At 40.7% G+C, this 12831-nt stretch overlaps 1 protein-coding gene across 2 annotated transcripts; it reads left to right on the forward strand.

The window, feature by feature from the left end:
* The first annotated feature begins 126 nt into the window (after window positions 1–126).
* On the forward strand, window positions 127–6286 carry nek3 (NIMA related kinase 3). 2 transcript variants are annotated; one of them, XM_074679642.1, is made up of 14 exons: window positions 128–238; window positions 379–487; window positions 806–899; window positions 1014–1111; window positions 1217–1300; window positions 1626–1693; window positions 1803–1889; window positions 3262–3316; window positions 3598–3798; window positions 4087–4201; window positions 4587–4739; window positions 4823–4945; window positions 5022–5139; window positions 5859–6286. In XM_074679642.1, the coding sequence occupies exons 3-14, from the start codon at window positions 857–859 to the stop codon at window positions 5923–5925; spliced, it is 1212 nt and encodes a 403-aa protein (XP_074535743.1). In that variant the 5' UTR covers window positions 128–238; window positions 379–487; window positions 806–856; the 3' UTR covers window positions 5926–6286. The 2 variants fall into 2 exon arrangements, with proteins under 2 accessions (XP_074535742.1, XP_074535743.1); XM_074679641.1 differs by having other exon boundaries at window positions 127–487.
* Window positions 6287–12831: the final 6545 nt, after the last annotated feature.

Raw genomic sequence — 12831 nt, forward strand, 5'->3', positions numbered from 1 at the left:
CAAGTATCAATGGTTTATAATGGAAAAACGATTTTAAATGAGCATGGCAGTTTCTGGAAATGCTTGACTGATTTTTTTCATGGTATCATCGCCATCCAGCGGCGATACATGGTAGTATACGTGATGCTTGTCCTACGTCACACCACAATACGGAAGTAGCAGCCAAGTCAGCCAGCATGAGCCTTGATCAATGTCTTTATATGACTAGTATTTCATATGCAATTTGAAATTAATTAATGTGAGCACTTCAGTCAAATTCCCTTAGAAAATCGTTCTGTATGGTTCAGGCTCTATCGGTTTAACCTACTGCTCTTACATTGTTTACTGTTTACATTGTTTTTTTGTGGATTGCAAAAAAAAAAAAAAATCTATGGACAGATACTCAGTCCAGAGAGTCATCGGAGAAGGGTCATTCGGACGGGCTTTATTAGTTCGCTGTGAAAGCAGTCAGGAGAAATATGTTGTCAAAGAGATTCAGCTGCCAAAGGTAAGAAAAGTGAAGCGCGGTATCTGTGACTTTAGCTACAACTGTGTGGTGGATAATTTTGAATTTGTCTGGAACTCCCAATGCAGACCGTGAAATTATATTAGTAATGCAATTGAGAATTCATCATAGATTGGATTTCACAAGCGAAACGTCACTGTTACAACCTATTGTGAACCCAGACTGCTTTGTATTGTTGGGTGTCTGATATGGAAATGTTATTTGCACTGTGCTGATAACCTTCCAAATTGTTGCCTCCTCCTTGGAGACGTGTTTTACATAATAAAACATGCACTCATGGTTAAATTTCCATTTTTATAGAACCAGTCCAAATTGGAAAAGCCAAGGAGAGAAGCTGTGCTGCTGTCCAGAATGAAACATCCAAATATTGTAGCCTTTAAGGAAGCCATTGAAGGTATTTTCACACACAGAACTTCTTTTATAACTCATTAGAGACCTATTGGACTCTTGCGATATCTACATATTATCTTTTGGATTGAAAAAAGTTGATGTGATTGTGCTTGTTCAGCTGATGACCTGCTGTGGATTGTGATGGAGTATTGCAGTGGAGGAGACCTGCTCATGAGGATCCAACAACAGAAAACCAAACAGTTCTGTCTTGATGATGTAGGGATGAACCACCTTGAACAACTTTTTTTTTCAACTACATCCGTCAATTAAGTGTTGCTTAATCTGTTCATTTATTTATTTATTTATTTATTTATTATCTAGATCTTAAAATGGTTTGCTCAAATGTGCTCTGCTGCAAAACACATCCATGACAAAAGGGTACTGCACAGAGATCTAAAGTCCAAGGTACTGTGATTGCTTTCTCCTAAATAATTTCAATACAGGTTGGAAAATGTTGTCTTGTTCAGACATTCAGTGGAAGATTAGTTGTTTATGTTCTCTGACTCCAAAAGAGAAGTAAATTATTCATTTTATTGGTTGGATGCATGTCGATAAAATCTCATCAGTGTGAGCGATGCAGAGTGAAATGAACAATGATGAAACTGCTGATCTAGATAAGATCAAAACATTATTATCCTGCTAATGCATAATGCTATCATTCTGCCACGGTTAGCTTTTCTTGTTTTTGCTTCATGTTAAGTTATCACTTCTTCTTCTTTTCCTCACCCAGAACATTTTCCTGACAGAGAATGGCACAATCAAGCTTGGAGACTTTGGCTCGGCGTGTATTCTGAACAGGTACAGGAAGACACAGGCGGTAATTTATAGTTTTCTTATTTTAGACTCACTGCTTCATTTGCTGCTGTTGCATTTTCACTTGGATTGATTTTGTAATCATTTTTTGCAGCTCGAAGGCCTACGCTCATACATATGTTGGCACACCGTATTATGTGGCTCCAGAAATCTGGGACAACAAGCCGTACAACAATAAGAGGTTTGTGAGCGCTCCAATTTGAATCAAATTGAACCCTAATGACTTTGATTACTTCCTTCCAAACAATCACTGCATCATTTGCATTAATTGGTAAGCGATATTTACAGCCCCATATAGAGAAGCAACACAGGCAAACTAATAAGCAGATACATGGTGCCTTCATTGTGAGCGACTGTTAAAGTCATATATATGCATATTGTATAGTCATTACTCAGGACTATATTGGTGGATGGAAATTTTTTCCATTAGTGAATGCATATTTCCCAAACAAGTATCTGTCCTATATTAGGTTCACTTTATGTGTACAGTAAATCAAATCTCCGTGGTAAAAAGTGAGTTATTTTGGAAGAAACATATGCGCAAGATAATGATACGGCATGTTCCCATCATGATTTATACGCATGGTTACTACACTGAATAGGGAAGAGTGAGTATGGTTTTAACACTTTTTGCTCAGCACCTTGTAACTCACTGAATCTTTGAGTCAGAGTTCTCTAACTTTAATGCAAAGTACCCACATGTGTTTACTACAAACAACACCAATTCAAACCTCTGCAAGAATACCACAGACCTCACCAGGTGATGTCAAATACATGGTGGTCTTTTGTTACAACCTACCCCACTACCAGGGTTGGGTAGGGTAGGTTGTAGCACATGCTTGGGTTAGTTGTAACGTTATCAAAATCAAGAAAATCTTCTTAGTCGGACATAAGGGGATGTAATACTTTTTAAAGATGTGTAACAACTATCCCCACCCCTGTCAGCCAGTGTTTAGCTAGCTGTATTAGCAAGTCTATTGAAATTAGCATGGGGAAAATGCATCACATTTAGCCTGAGGAGCTACAATTTATTATGACATTAGTCAAATGGTTTTATCTGGAATAGTATGAAATGATCACAGGACTCTCATCGTATCCCCAATTTGTGAAATTGCTGGTATTACAACTCCCAGCGTTACAATAATACCTGGTCTCCCCTATTATACGTAACTATTGCACACTGTGGAGCTGCAACATTTTTCAAAACGTCTAAAATCAGCACCTAAAAGGGAAGTTTTTAAAATCTGGGACCTAGCTGCTGCTGTGTAATTAAACATTCAATAAACCATTTAACAATTCCAGGATTTTCCTAACTTTCCCTCCTGACTCATTAGCAGAGCTCGTGAACACACTGCTTCTCATTAGACAGTCTTGTAGCCAGGATTGTCAATAAATGCACCAACAAAGAAGAGTTTTCTCGAAACAGTCTGCTCTCTCTGCTCGGCAGTGATTGTGTAACTCATGTGTGGGCTAACCAGTGTTGTATCATTCAGACTGTGCCAGTACATGACGAACGTCTGCTGTGAACAAATAAGCATGTGTGTGTTTTTCAGTGATGTGTGGTCTCTGGGCTGTGTCCTCTACGAACTCTGCACCCTGCGACACCCGGTACGTCCTTCACTCTCCTCTCTCCATGCAGTGAGGGTTTGACTGTGGGCCTCCCTCCAAACATTGTCATCAAATCAGTGTTGGGAAAAATAATCCTTTGTTTTCATTGCAGTTTCTCACTGTTTCCATGTTTTTGCTCACTGCGATCCTGAGAAGCTTTGTTGTAGAACAATGGAGGCGCAGTGTCTTCAGCTGATTTGGATTACCAGCAGTGTATTTTTTGTGGCTCAGTTGTTGCAGTGCGGTTTGTTGTCTGAGCTCTCCTCCCCTCTCGTCTTCAGTTCCAGGCCCCCAGCTGGAAGAGTCTGATCCTGAAGGTGTGTCGGGGTGCCTACCCTCCCCTCCCCAAACATCTGCCCTATGAGCTGCAGTGTTTGATGAAGCAGATGTTCAAGACAAACCCCAAAGACCGACCGTCCCTGCACACCATCCTTACCTCTCACCGTGTTTCCAGACTCCTGCGCGTACATCTGCCCTCTCAGGTAGAAACACACCTGTGCTTTTTAAAAGTGCATTTCTCTCCGGAAGAGCTTTATGCACAGTGACAGTCGCTCAAGCGGTTAATCCAAAGTGATTTTTATGGCTGGCCATCCATCAAAATGACATTCTGTCACAACACGGTGTCAAAGTAAGAATTTAAAGTCTTACACAACTCCCCCAGCTGTGTTGACCCCGTGTGGAATCTGACCTTTGACGGACTGCTGTTGGTTCAGATGGCTGCTGAGCCGGTGTGGAGTTTGATGTAGTGCATCACTCTGAATCTTTTACAGGCGATAGAGACGGAGCGGCAGGGGAGACGTGAGGGTCGATGGAACAGGGACGAGGGACAGAAGGTGGCTGATCTGCTGGGGGAGAAGAGTTTAATAAAAACATCAACATTTGAAGGTAGAGTTCAGAGATTTCCTGCTGCCATCCAGAACCACGTAGCTTGAATGACTATACATGCTGCAAATTTGCCATGTGGTGTAGTTTGATATTGACTTTTTATCCTGAACACTGAGGAAAACATCATCTTCTGAGTGGTTTTGTTCTATTTCCTTTGAAATGTGTGACAGCTAAAGAAAGGAGGATCCAGCACAAAACAAATGAAAATCAATGACGTGTTCTTGATCAAACTCAAAATCACCTGTTCTACTTTAAGCACCTCTTCTTCACTTTAAAAGTCTCCTTTTCCATCTTGTATCGATTTTTCTCCTCATGCATTTTGTACAGAGTAGAAATGAAAACAACAAATTTCACAGAAAAATGATCAAATGTACATTTACTCAAGGAATGGAGTCCTGTGAGGCCCACTGTGAAAGCAGAGAGCCAGGTCCTCGAAAGCAGTGGGCAGCTGAGCCGTCAGACACTGTGCTGCACTTGTTGGCAAACGCCAGCCTCGTCTCATCTGGGAGCATGGCATCAACCAGCAAAACCAACACAGGTTCAGCATTTTTGCCTCAATCAATCAAAGATTAGCACATGATATTAAAGGAGGCTGAATCTTTTTATTTGCTTGTTTTTCAGAAGTGTCAGACGAGGAAAGCAGGCCGAGAAGAAAATGGGCGACAGATCCTCCTGAGAGACTCCTGAGTCTGCTAGAGAAAGCCCAGCTGAACCGAGCCTTCAGCACCTTCCTGATTAACGGAGGTGGGGCATTGTTTTCTGAACATACTATTTTAACACCTGTGAAGGAACTTGTGAAGCTGAGTGTAGTGGTTTTCAGGTGAAGACCCCCTGGTGGGGCCGCTCTCCCAGCCGCAGGGTGACGACACAGATGGTCCTGAACCGGAGGTGACTGTGGATGAGGAGCGGCTGCAGCCTCGCTCTGATGATGAGGACACGTGAGTTATACAGACTGTTACCATAACTCTGATTTATGTCGCTAACAGAGTTCTGTTTTATTAAGGGGAGTGAGCACTTAGGTCTTTTCATGCAAACATCTTTATGGACAATTAAGCGCGTGTGTGCTATACAGATAAAATATGGGGAGGGGGTATGCAGAGATAAGCATGGGTGGATAATTTATCTGTTTTGTACTCACTTTTAAGGTTCCGAAAGCAGAAAGAAAGCGTTTCAGAGCCACATTACTCACTTAAAGGAGCAACAAATCATAGATATATGAGGATAGTTGTGAGCAAAGCTGTGCTGGGTATTTACTGATGTGCAGAATTTATGTCATGGATTGAGCCTACCCTGTAGTGTGAGGCGCAATGTGTGTGTATGTCTTTCTGTGTGCGTCATGTCGATATTGGCAGTCATATGGTACTATTTTCATTTGTTGTAATACAGCTTGTTAACATAGTAATTTATGCCTAGAGCAGTGTCTATTTAAAATCATTGAAAGTGCTATTGTATGCTGTTTTTATTTTTATTTTTTTTGCTACTATTACCAAGTTTACTTTTAGTCATATTTGTATTTGTACAAAGATATTTCTCATCTGTGTTTTGCACATTTGGGAGGTTGTTCCCCACTTGTTTCAATAAAAATCATTAAAAAAATAATGGAGTATGGATGAAAAGAAAGTGAGATATCATCATACTGTCTGTCTTCTCCCCACAGAGACTTTGAGGAAGACTCTCCATGTGACTGGATGGATGAAGTTGAGAGGATGGCTTCAGAACACTAACGGCTCGTTTGACATGATTTGTCTTTACTTCTAAAAACAGAACAGAAGAAATGAGGACAGATTCAAATGCAGCTTTAATCGAAGTTTACAGAAAGTCAGTAAAGAAGTTTTTTCTTTGAATATTGTTAGTTTTATACTCTGCACTGTTATTTATGAACTTGTTGAACTGCTGTAACAAAGCACTGTTATTTAATCTTTCTTGTTGTCATAAAACCTCTTTTTCTCAGAGACATCTAAGTCATGTGTGCGCGTTCTTGTCCCATATATGATTCGAACATCTGCTGTGTACTGTTCACATTACCAGCGATAACATTCCCAGTAGATTGAAGCCGTCTGGGGGCTTCTGTTTGGCCTGTCGGGGAAGCAGGAAATATTAGACTTGGAGCAGCTGGGTCTCACTGGGGTCACAACATCTCAGCCGGCCCGCCTCCCGTTTGATGTCTTATTTCCTCTGCTGTATCAAAAGTAGACTAAACATGTTGGGTCATATGTGTTCTTTGTCTTTTATTCTCCTTCAGCTGGGGTGTTATTTTTAATTTTCCCTGATCACAGAGCTGCAGACACAGATGACAGAGCTGCTGCTTCCTGTAGACAGTGTTTGTATTGTACCACTAGGGGGAGATGTAATCATTCATGAGGCTTTCAGTGAGGAAGGAGTGATAAAAGCAAGATTGTGGATTAGATATATTAGAAATCATTTTCAAAGAGACTTTATTTTTAGAGCCACTTCTGGTTACAGGGTCTGCTTCGTATGCAAATGAAGAGCACTTTGTTCCTGATTTTGGCACCCAACAGGGCAGAGAGGCACCTAATGAATGGGAACTAGTAGAGCCTGTTACTCTCTTTGTTTTCCCAGATTAAAGCTGCTGGATGAGAAATAGAAACCCAACCACACATTTGGAAACCATTAAACAAAACTCAAGCCTCGCCCATGACCGTTTGGCTCCAACAGGATACAGATACTACAGATCCTTTAGTCAACATAGCGGTGCTGATTCACCAACAGTCACATCAGGGATGGATTATCTTGCTGCTAAAGTTCTTCCAGAGACTGAGGCCTCTGATTGGCTGACAAAGGAGGACTCTGCTATATGAAAGACTTCTGCCAGATATCTGCACATAATGTGTTTTATTGAGGAAGCCTGAGGCCGCAGCTCGCCGCTTATCTTAGCGCCACACTGAATCCCCCTCCAGGGCTCCCTCTCCAGCCCCCTGCTCTTTTTTTTTCCAACATTTTCATTATGCTTCCCTTTTACCTCCAGAGATGTCCATATTTAGCATAGAAAGAGATAAAGTGGAGGAGAAAAGCTGAGCTAAAACACTCCCATGCTGTGTCCTGAAGATAGGAGGGTTGTTGAAAAACCCTCTGCCTTTTAATGAAGACAGACGAGTCTGGGAGGGGAGTGTTTTGGTGGGTTTAAATTTTTAAACCTGAGCATCTATGGAGCAAACAATATTTTAGGGGGAATCTAAGTGATGGTATTTGGCATTAGAAGCAAAGCCTTCAAAGTTTTAGGTTTGTTTGTCACATTAAGATCTAAATCAAGATGCTTGAGATGCAAAATTGAAACAATATAATGACTTTTCTATGTTTTTAATGGCTTTACTTCAAGAGTGAGACTGGAGAGCGAGGAAGAAACTCCCAAAATGAAGATACAGAGAGAGAAAAAATATCCACCTCAGTGTCCAAGCTCATAAACCAGGACTATTCCGAGGAGGTATTTACATGTGGTTTGCACAATGATGCTCAAGGGTGCAACATGTTATTTCCACTGACTTTAGCATTGCTCACTTTTTCCTTTCTACACATTCTTGTATTTAAACCCTTATTGTTCTCTAAAGAGTCTGTTTTGTTCATCAGCCTGTTTTCTTTGCATCTGCCATCACAGGAAGTAACTAGAAAAGCACATAGAGAGCGCAGACCTCCACTAAGCATAATGTGATTGTCACACTTTAGTCCTACTTTAATGTTATACTCCCTTTCAGCAGACTGTCTGCTACAATTTGGTGTTCGTTGCAGGTTTGTACGATAATTTATTTCCTGACAGTGTTGAAAATTATGATGACCCGGTATATATTTCATAATCCGGATCTTAGTATCCAGAATATTGCCAGGATCTGGATCGTACTTTTACATCTGTCAGAAATTATGGTGACCTTGTCTTGTTTTGTTTTGCAAAGCAATCCAACCATGTATGGTGGAGTTATATACACATATGGTGAAAACGGCCCTATCTCACAATGATAAAGAATCCTTTAAAAAAAAATCCTGGATCCAGACGGTAATCTGGATCACCTTTAAAAATTAATCACTTCTTCCTTATCCCATTTTGAACATTTCCTGAAAATTTCTTCAAGATCTGTTTGTTACTTTTTGAGCTATGTTGTTCACAGACAAACAGACAAACTCTCCTATAAACATAACCTCCTTGGTGGAGGTAATAAATCCAGAAGTATTTGTCTCTAAATGCTGAAACATCCGAGTCTACAAAGGAAAAAAATACTCAAAACTATCAGAAAGAATGAACAAACTCAAAAAAGAACATGTGAATCCAATAACACAAGCTTGACTCTATGATTTATGGCAGGGCTACTGGTTTATAGTGTTGCAGGTGTTCCTGTTATTCTGTGCTCTTCTTTCTCTGTCAGGGTCAAAGGTGAAAGACCTGGCTTGAAAAAAAACTCCTGACTGAACAGTTTTATGATGTTGTAGTTCAGAAAAATCTCGAGTCAAACGAGCACATGAACAGGGGCTTCCTCTTGCAGGAAGGATGTGAAGTTGTGTCTGTTGTATCTCATTGGCTATAAATGGGTCAGAGAAGAAATTTCTCTTTGAATGAACGGCTCGTGCCTGGAGCTCTGAACTGTTCACTGTGAGGTCAAAGACAAAACGCAGCTTTTATTTTGAAACAGTTTGATGTTCTGACGCGCCACCACAGAACCGTGTCAGGCATTGTGGCGAGAGTGTGTCGCTAACCAGACTGCTGGGTTTGCAAGAAAAGTACAGCACAACTTCACTGTTGAGGCAACAAGGCTTGCATGCAAATTGAGAAAAACAAAAAGAGCATGCAACCTTTCCCCTCCATCTTGCACGGTTTGTTTTACCTTTCAGATTACTTTAAACTGAAGGTGTTACATCCTGTGTCGGCTCTTATTCAGAGTTTGGGGCCTCACCTAAGCCTACTGTAGAGGTGTGATCTAAAAGTTGACAATTATTTTCTTTCTTCTCATCTTGCTGAGCTGGTAGCAAACAATCAAGAAGCTTCCCCTCTTATCAAATGATGCACAGAGGACAGCTCATTTTGCCTTTTTCAGTCTGCACACCTACATCCTCAGCTCCTGTCCGCCCTGCTTGGTGAAATATTGATGCCTGTTATCTGTGACAATCTCTGGTCCCCTTTTTTGTCTGTCACACTGCCTGTTTGTGTGGCCTGCTTTCTGAGCAAATCCCACAGGAAGAGCTCTGCAGATGCACGCTGACCCCGTGATCTCTGTCTGCACACGGATGCTTCGAAAGACTTTTTCTGCTGAACACATTTCACACATTTCTCTGGCACCTTATCGTTGGTTCCTTCTGTTCGATGTTCTGCTGCGTTAGCTTCTGGACTGTGTTGGCTGAGACAGTTATAGTCTTAATGCTATCAGCCACATAGTGAAGGAAACAATGAAACCTGCTACTATGAGTCACTCAGTGAAGTAAAGTGCTGTTTATTCTTCAGGGGGCAGCTCTTCCTGTTAATAACAAAGCACTCAAGCGCTGCAGTCACCAGTCTCTTTGCAACTATGAATATGGGAGCTGTCATTGTTATGATTATTTCAAGCCCTCTGCTGTGACCCGCCATTGTCTTGTGACAGTGTTATGTTGCTCTCTATCAGACAATGGGGGCTGGTGTGGTGGAGCAGGGTTTGTTGTGGAACTCCACAATTCATCAGCCATTCAGAGTGAAAAGGTCAGGAACGGTTAAATTTGGATCCAGGGATATGAAAAGTAGGACAGAGCAGAACTGTGACAGCTCAGTGAAGGTTATCAGGCCATTTGCAGTTTTTTAACTCCTGCTATTGTTCGTGTCTCACATGATTTTTGCCTCTCATTGGTTTGCCACACCTATTGGCAAGGTCACTGTTTGCTGTCCTGTCCCCTTGCCATCCTTCCTTTCAGCTGATAATAGATCAAGAGCAGAAGCCACTTTTGATCCAGTCCTGAAAAGCATCCTACTCATCAGTCATGTGCACAGGGGGGTGAAGCTGGTCCGTTTTTACAAAATACTCACTAAACTGCCCTCTTGGGAGCCAAAACTTGCACACAAAAGTGCTCTTTTAGGAGACAAAAACACCCTTAAATGCATTCCTAGTTGGCAAACACAATGAACTGCCCTCCAGGGAGCCAAAATGTGCACCAAAGTGCCCTTGTAGGAGCCCAAACACACACTAATGTGTCTCCTCAGAAGCCAGAATGTGCACTACAGCAGGGGTTCTCCAACATTTTTTTTACAGGTTAGACATTTTTCAGAGGACCCCCTCATTATCTTAACAATTAATACAATGTAAAATAAATATACAATGCAGTATTTTGCAACAGTTGAATTAGGCTACATTTAGACTTTCCAAGAAATTCCCTTTGTGAACTTTGAGGAAATGTTACCTCCAGGCAGTGGTGTGCACAGAGGTGGGGTTAGGGGGGGCAGTCACCCCCCTCATGGCCCACATGCAGAAAAACATGCACTGAAATGACCTCCCAGGAGCCAAAACATGTACAAAAAGTGTCCTCCTAGTTGACAGAACACACTTTACTGCCTTCTTGGTTGGTTAAAATCTAATCAACTGTCCTTTTGGATGGCAAAAACACACACACGCTGTATGAGCCTTTTTTCTTTTTTCCTGCTTTTTGCCCCTGCCCATTTAAAATGTGTGCACACCACTACACCAAGGTGTTTTTTTTTCTTTCTTTCTATTGTTGCACACTATGAAGTGACAGACATGTAATAATCTTATGAGTATTGATCCCGTGGCACAAATTAAATTTGGCGGGAGTATTGGAAAAAATAGTTGCTTTTATTGCCGGAAGACATCCCAGTTTGTTGATTTGCTTTTTAAATGATATAGCACACTTTTACAATCATTTTCAAATTATTCCACAGACTCCCTAGTTATGGTTCATGGACCCCTGAGGGTCCTGGGGCCACACTTTGAAAAACACTGCACCAGAGTGCCCTCCTGGTGGGCAAAGCACAGCCACTTAACCCTCAAACTGCTGCTTTAAATGATATAATAAGCAATACACTGTGCCATTTGTGTGAACCGCCAGTGTGACCACAACCATGCCGTGCTTGAGCATGATTCACTTCTCTGCTTTGGCAATCGTCAGAGAGGTGGGCTTCAGCATGGTTCAATTCATGCACAAGCACACGGACGTCCATCCAATTTTTTTTACATTACTATTTTTTCTGAGATTAAAAAGTCAGAACTCTGAGATTAAAGTCAGAATTTTGAAAAAGTCCCTTTTTTTAAGGCCTACCTTTTTTTTCTGCAAAAAAGTCAGAATTCTGAGATACAAGTCAGAATTCAAAAAAATCATCCAATTATTTTGATACCTTTTTGTTTTGTTTTGTTTTGTTTTGTTTTGTTTTATAGAGAAAAACAAAGTCAGGATTATGACTTTTCTTCTCGGAATTCTTAGCTTTAATATCAGAATTTTGACTTTAATCTTATAATTTTGAATTTTTTCTCAGAAAAAAATAATGATAATAAAATTTGGACGTTTTTTTTCAGTGGCCCTAATTTTCGATCAGAGAGAGAAATACATTTTTCTGTTTTAGAGTGACATTTGCTTGAACCATTTGGTTTTTGTCATATTTCAAAAATTATAAAACTCTCTGTATTGCATTACAGATTTTTTTTTTTTTTTTGCTTATACAAACTAGGATGATGCCACAGCAGCTGAAAATTTCCAGGGCAATCTTGATAAACTGAGCATAGAGGGAAAAAAGAAAAGAACATCACTCCTCTTGCTCACAGACAAAGCACATCTTAGCTGGCATTTGTGAATCACCACAACTGATGTAAATCATAACACTTCTGTCCTTTCTCTGTGCCCCCTCTGCTTTTCCTGTGAAATATCTCACCTATGCCTACCTACTCTTTTTTTCAGCTTGTGATCAGAATCACCTAACGTGATGGTGTAAAGATGAAACTGATGTGTAAATGTGCCTGCACGAACATGTGAACCCATAGTGATTTAGACTGAAGGCGTTACTTTCATTTCATTGGTCTTTTGTTGAAGTAGAAACACAACGAAGAGTCAGTTTCATTCAGCTGCTTATGTAACTCTATGTCATGACCCAGCCTGTGATTTCACACAGCACATGTTCAAAAAAGAAACAAAGATCAACAACAAGTTAATGGTTGATCTCTTTATCTGTCATAGCACTTGGACTTTCCCATCACTCAAAACACACCTGCATCACTGGAAATATTGCACCAAGTGAAAAGGCAGGCTGTTATGTGTGTGGTGTGTGTGCCCAACATGTGGGCGTCAGTGGTTTGAGATGTTTTTCCCATTTAGGATATTTCACACACAGTTTCCATTACAGTCATTTTGCCCACTGATTATCAAGAAATGGTGTGAACTAATTTTTTTAATAATTCCACAGTGGGCTGGAAATACATATTGAACCTTTGCAAGTTGAGGCCACAGTGGTGTAGTTCTTCCCAGTGAATAAGTTGAAGATGTGAGGTAACAAGAAATGCCAGGGCTGATGAAATCTGTGTGGTTTTAAGGTTTTTCTAACAGCTCACAAAACAGAAATCAAGAAAATAGCAAAGCTGTGTGAAAATGTCAATAAAATTTGAACTGAAGAAACTTTGAGCTGCTCAAACCTTTTTGTTCTGTTGGTATATTGCTCTTAT

Source organism: Halichoeres trimaculatus, unplaced genomic scaffold, assembly GCF_033239565.1.
Source record: "Halichoeres trimaculatus isolate MK-OKI-2021-1 unplaced genomic scaffold, fHalTri1.1 fHalTri1_scaffold_9, whole genome shotgun sequence".
NCBI classification, from domain to species: Eukaryota; Metazoa; Chordata; class Actinopteri; order Labriformes; family Labridae; genus Halichoeres; species Halichoeres trimaculatus.

Bases quoted from the DNA above. Each gene is read 5' to 3' on its own strand.
- nek3 (XM_074679641.1), top strand. From the start codon at position 371: ATGGACAGATACTCAGTCCAGAGAGTCATCGGAGAAGGGTCATTCGGA. The intron at 1,890-3,261 runs GTTTGTGAGCGC...TGTGTTTTTCAG, and splicing joins AAGCCGTACAACAATAAGAG to TGATGTGTGGTCTCTGGGCT. The intron at 5,140-5,858 runs GTGAGTTATACA...TTCTCCCCACAG, and splicing joins CGCTCTGATGATGAGGACAC to AGACTTTGAGGAAGACTCTC.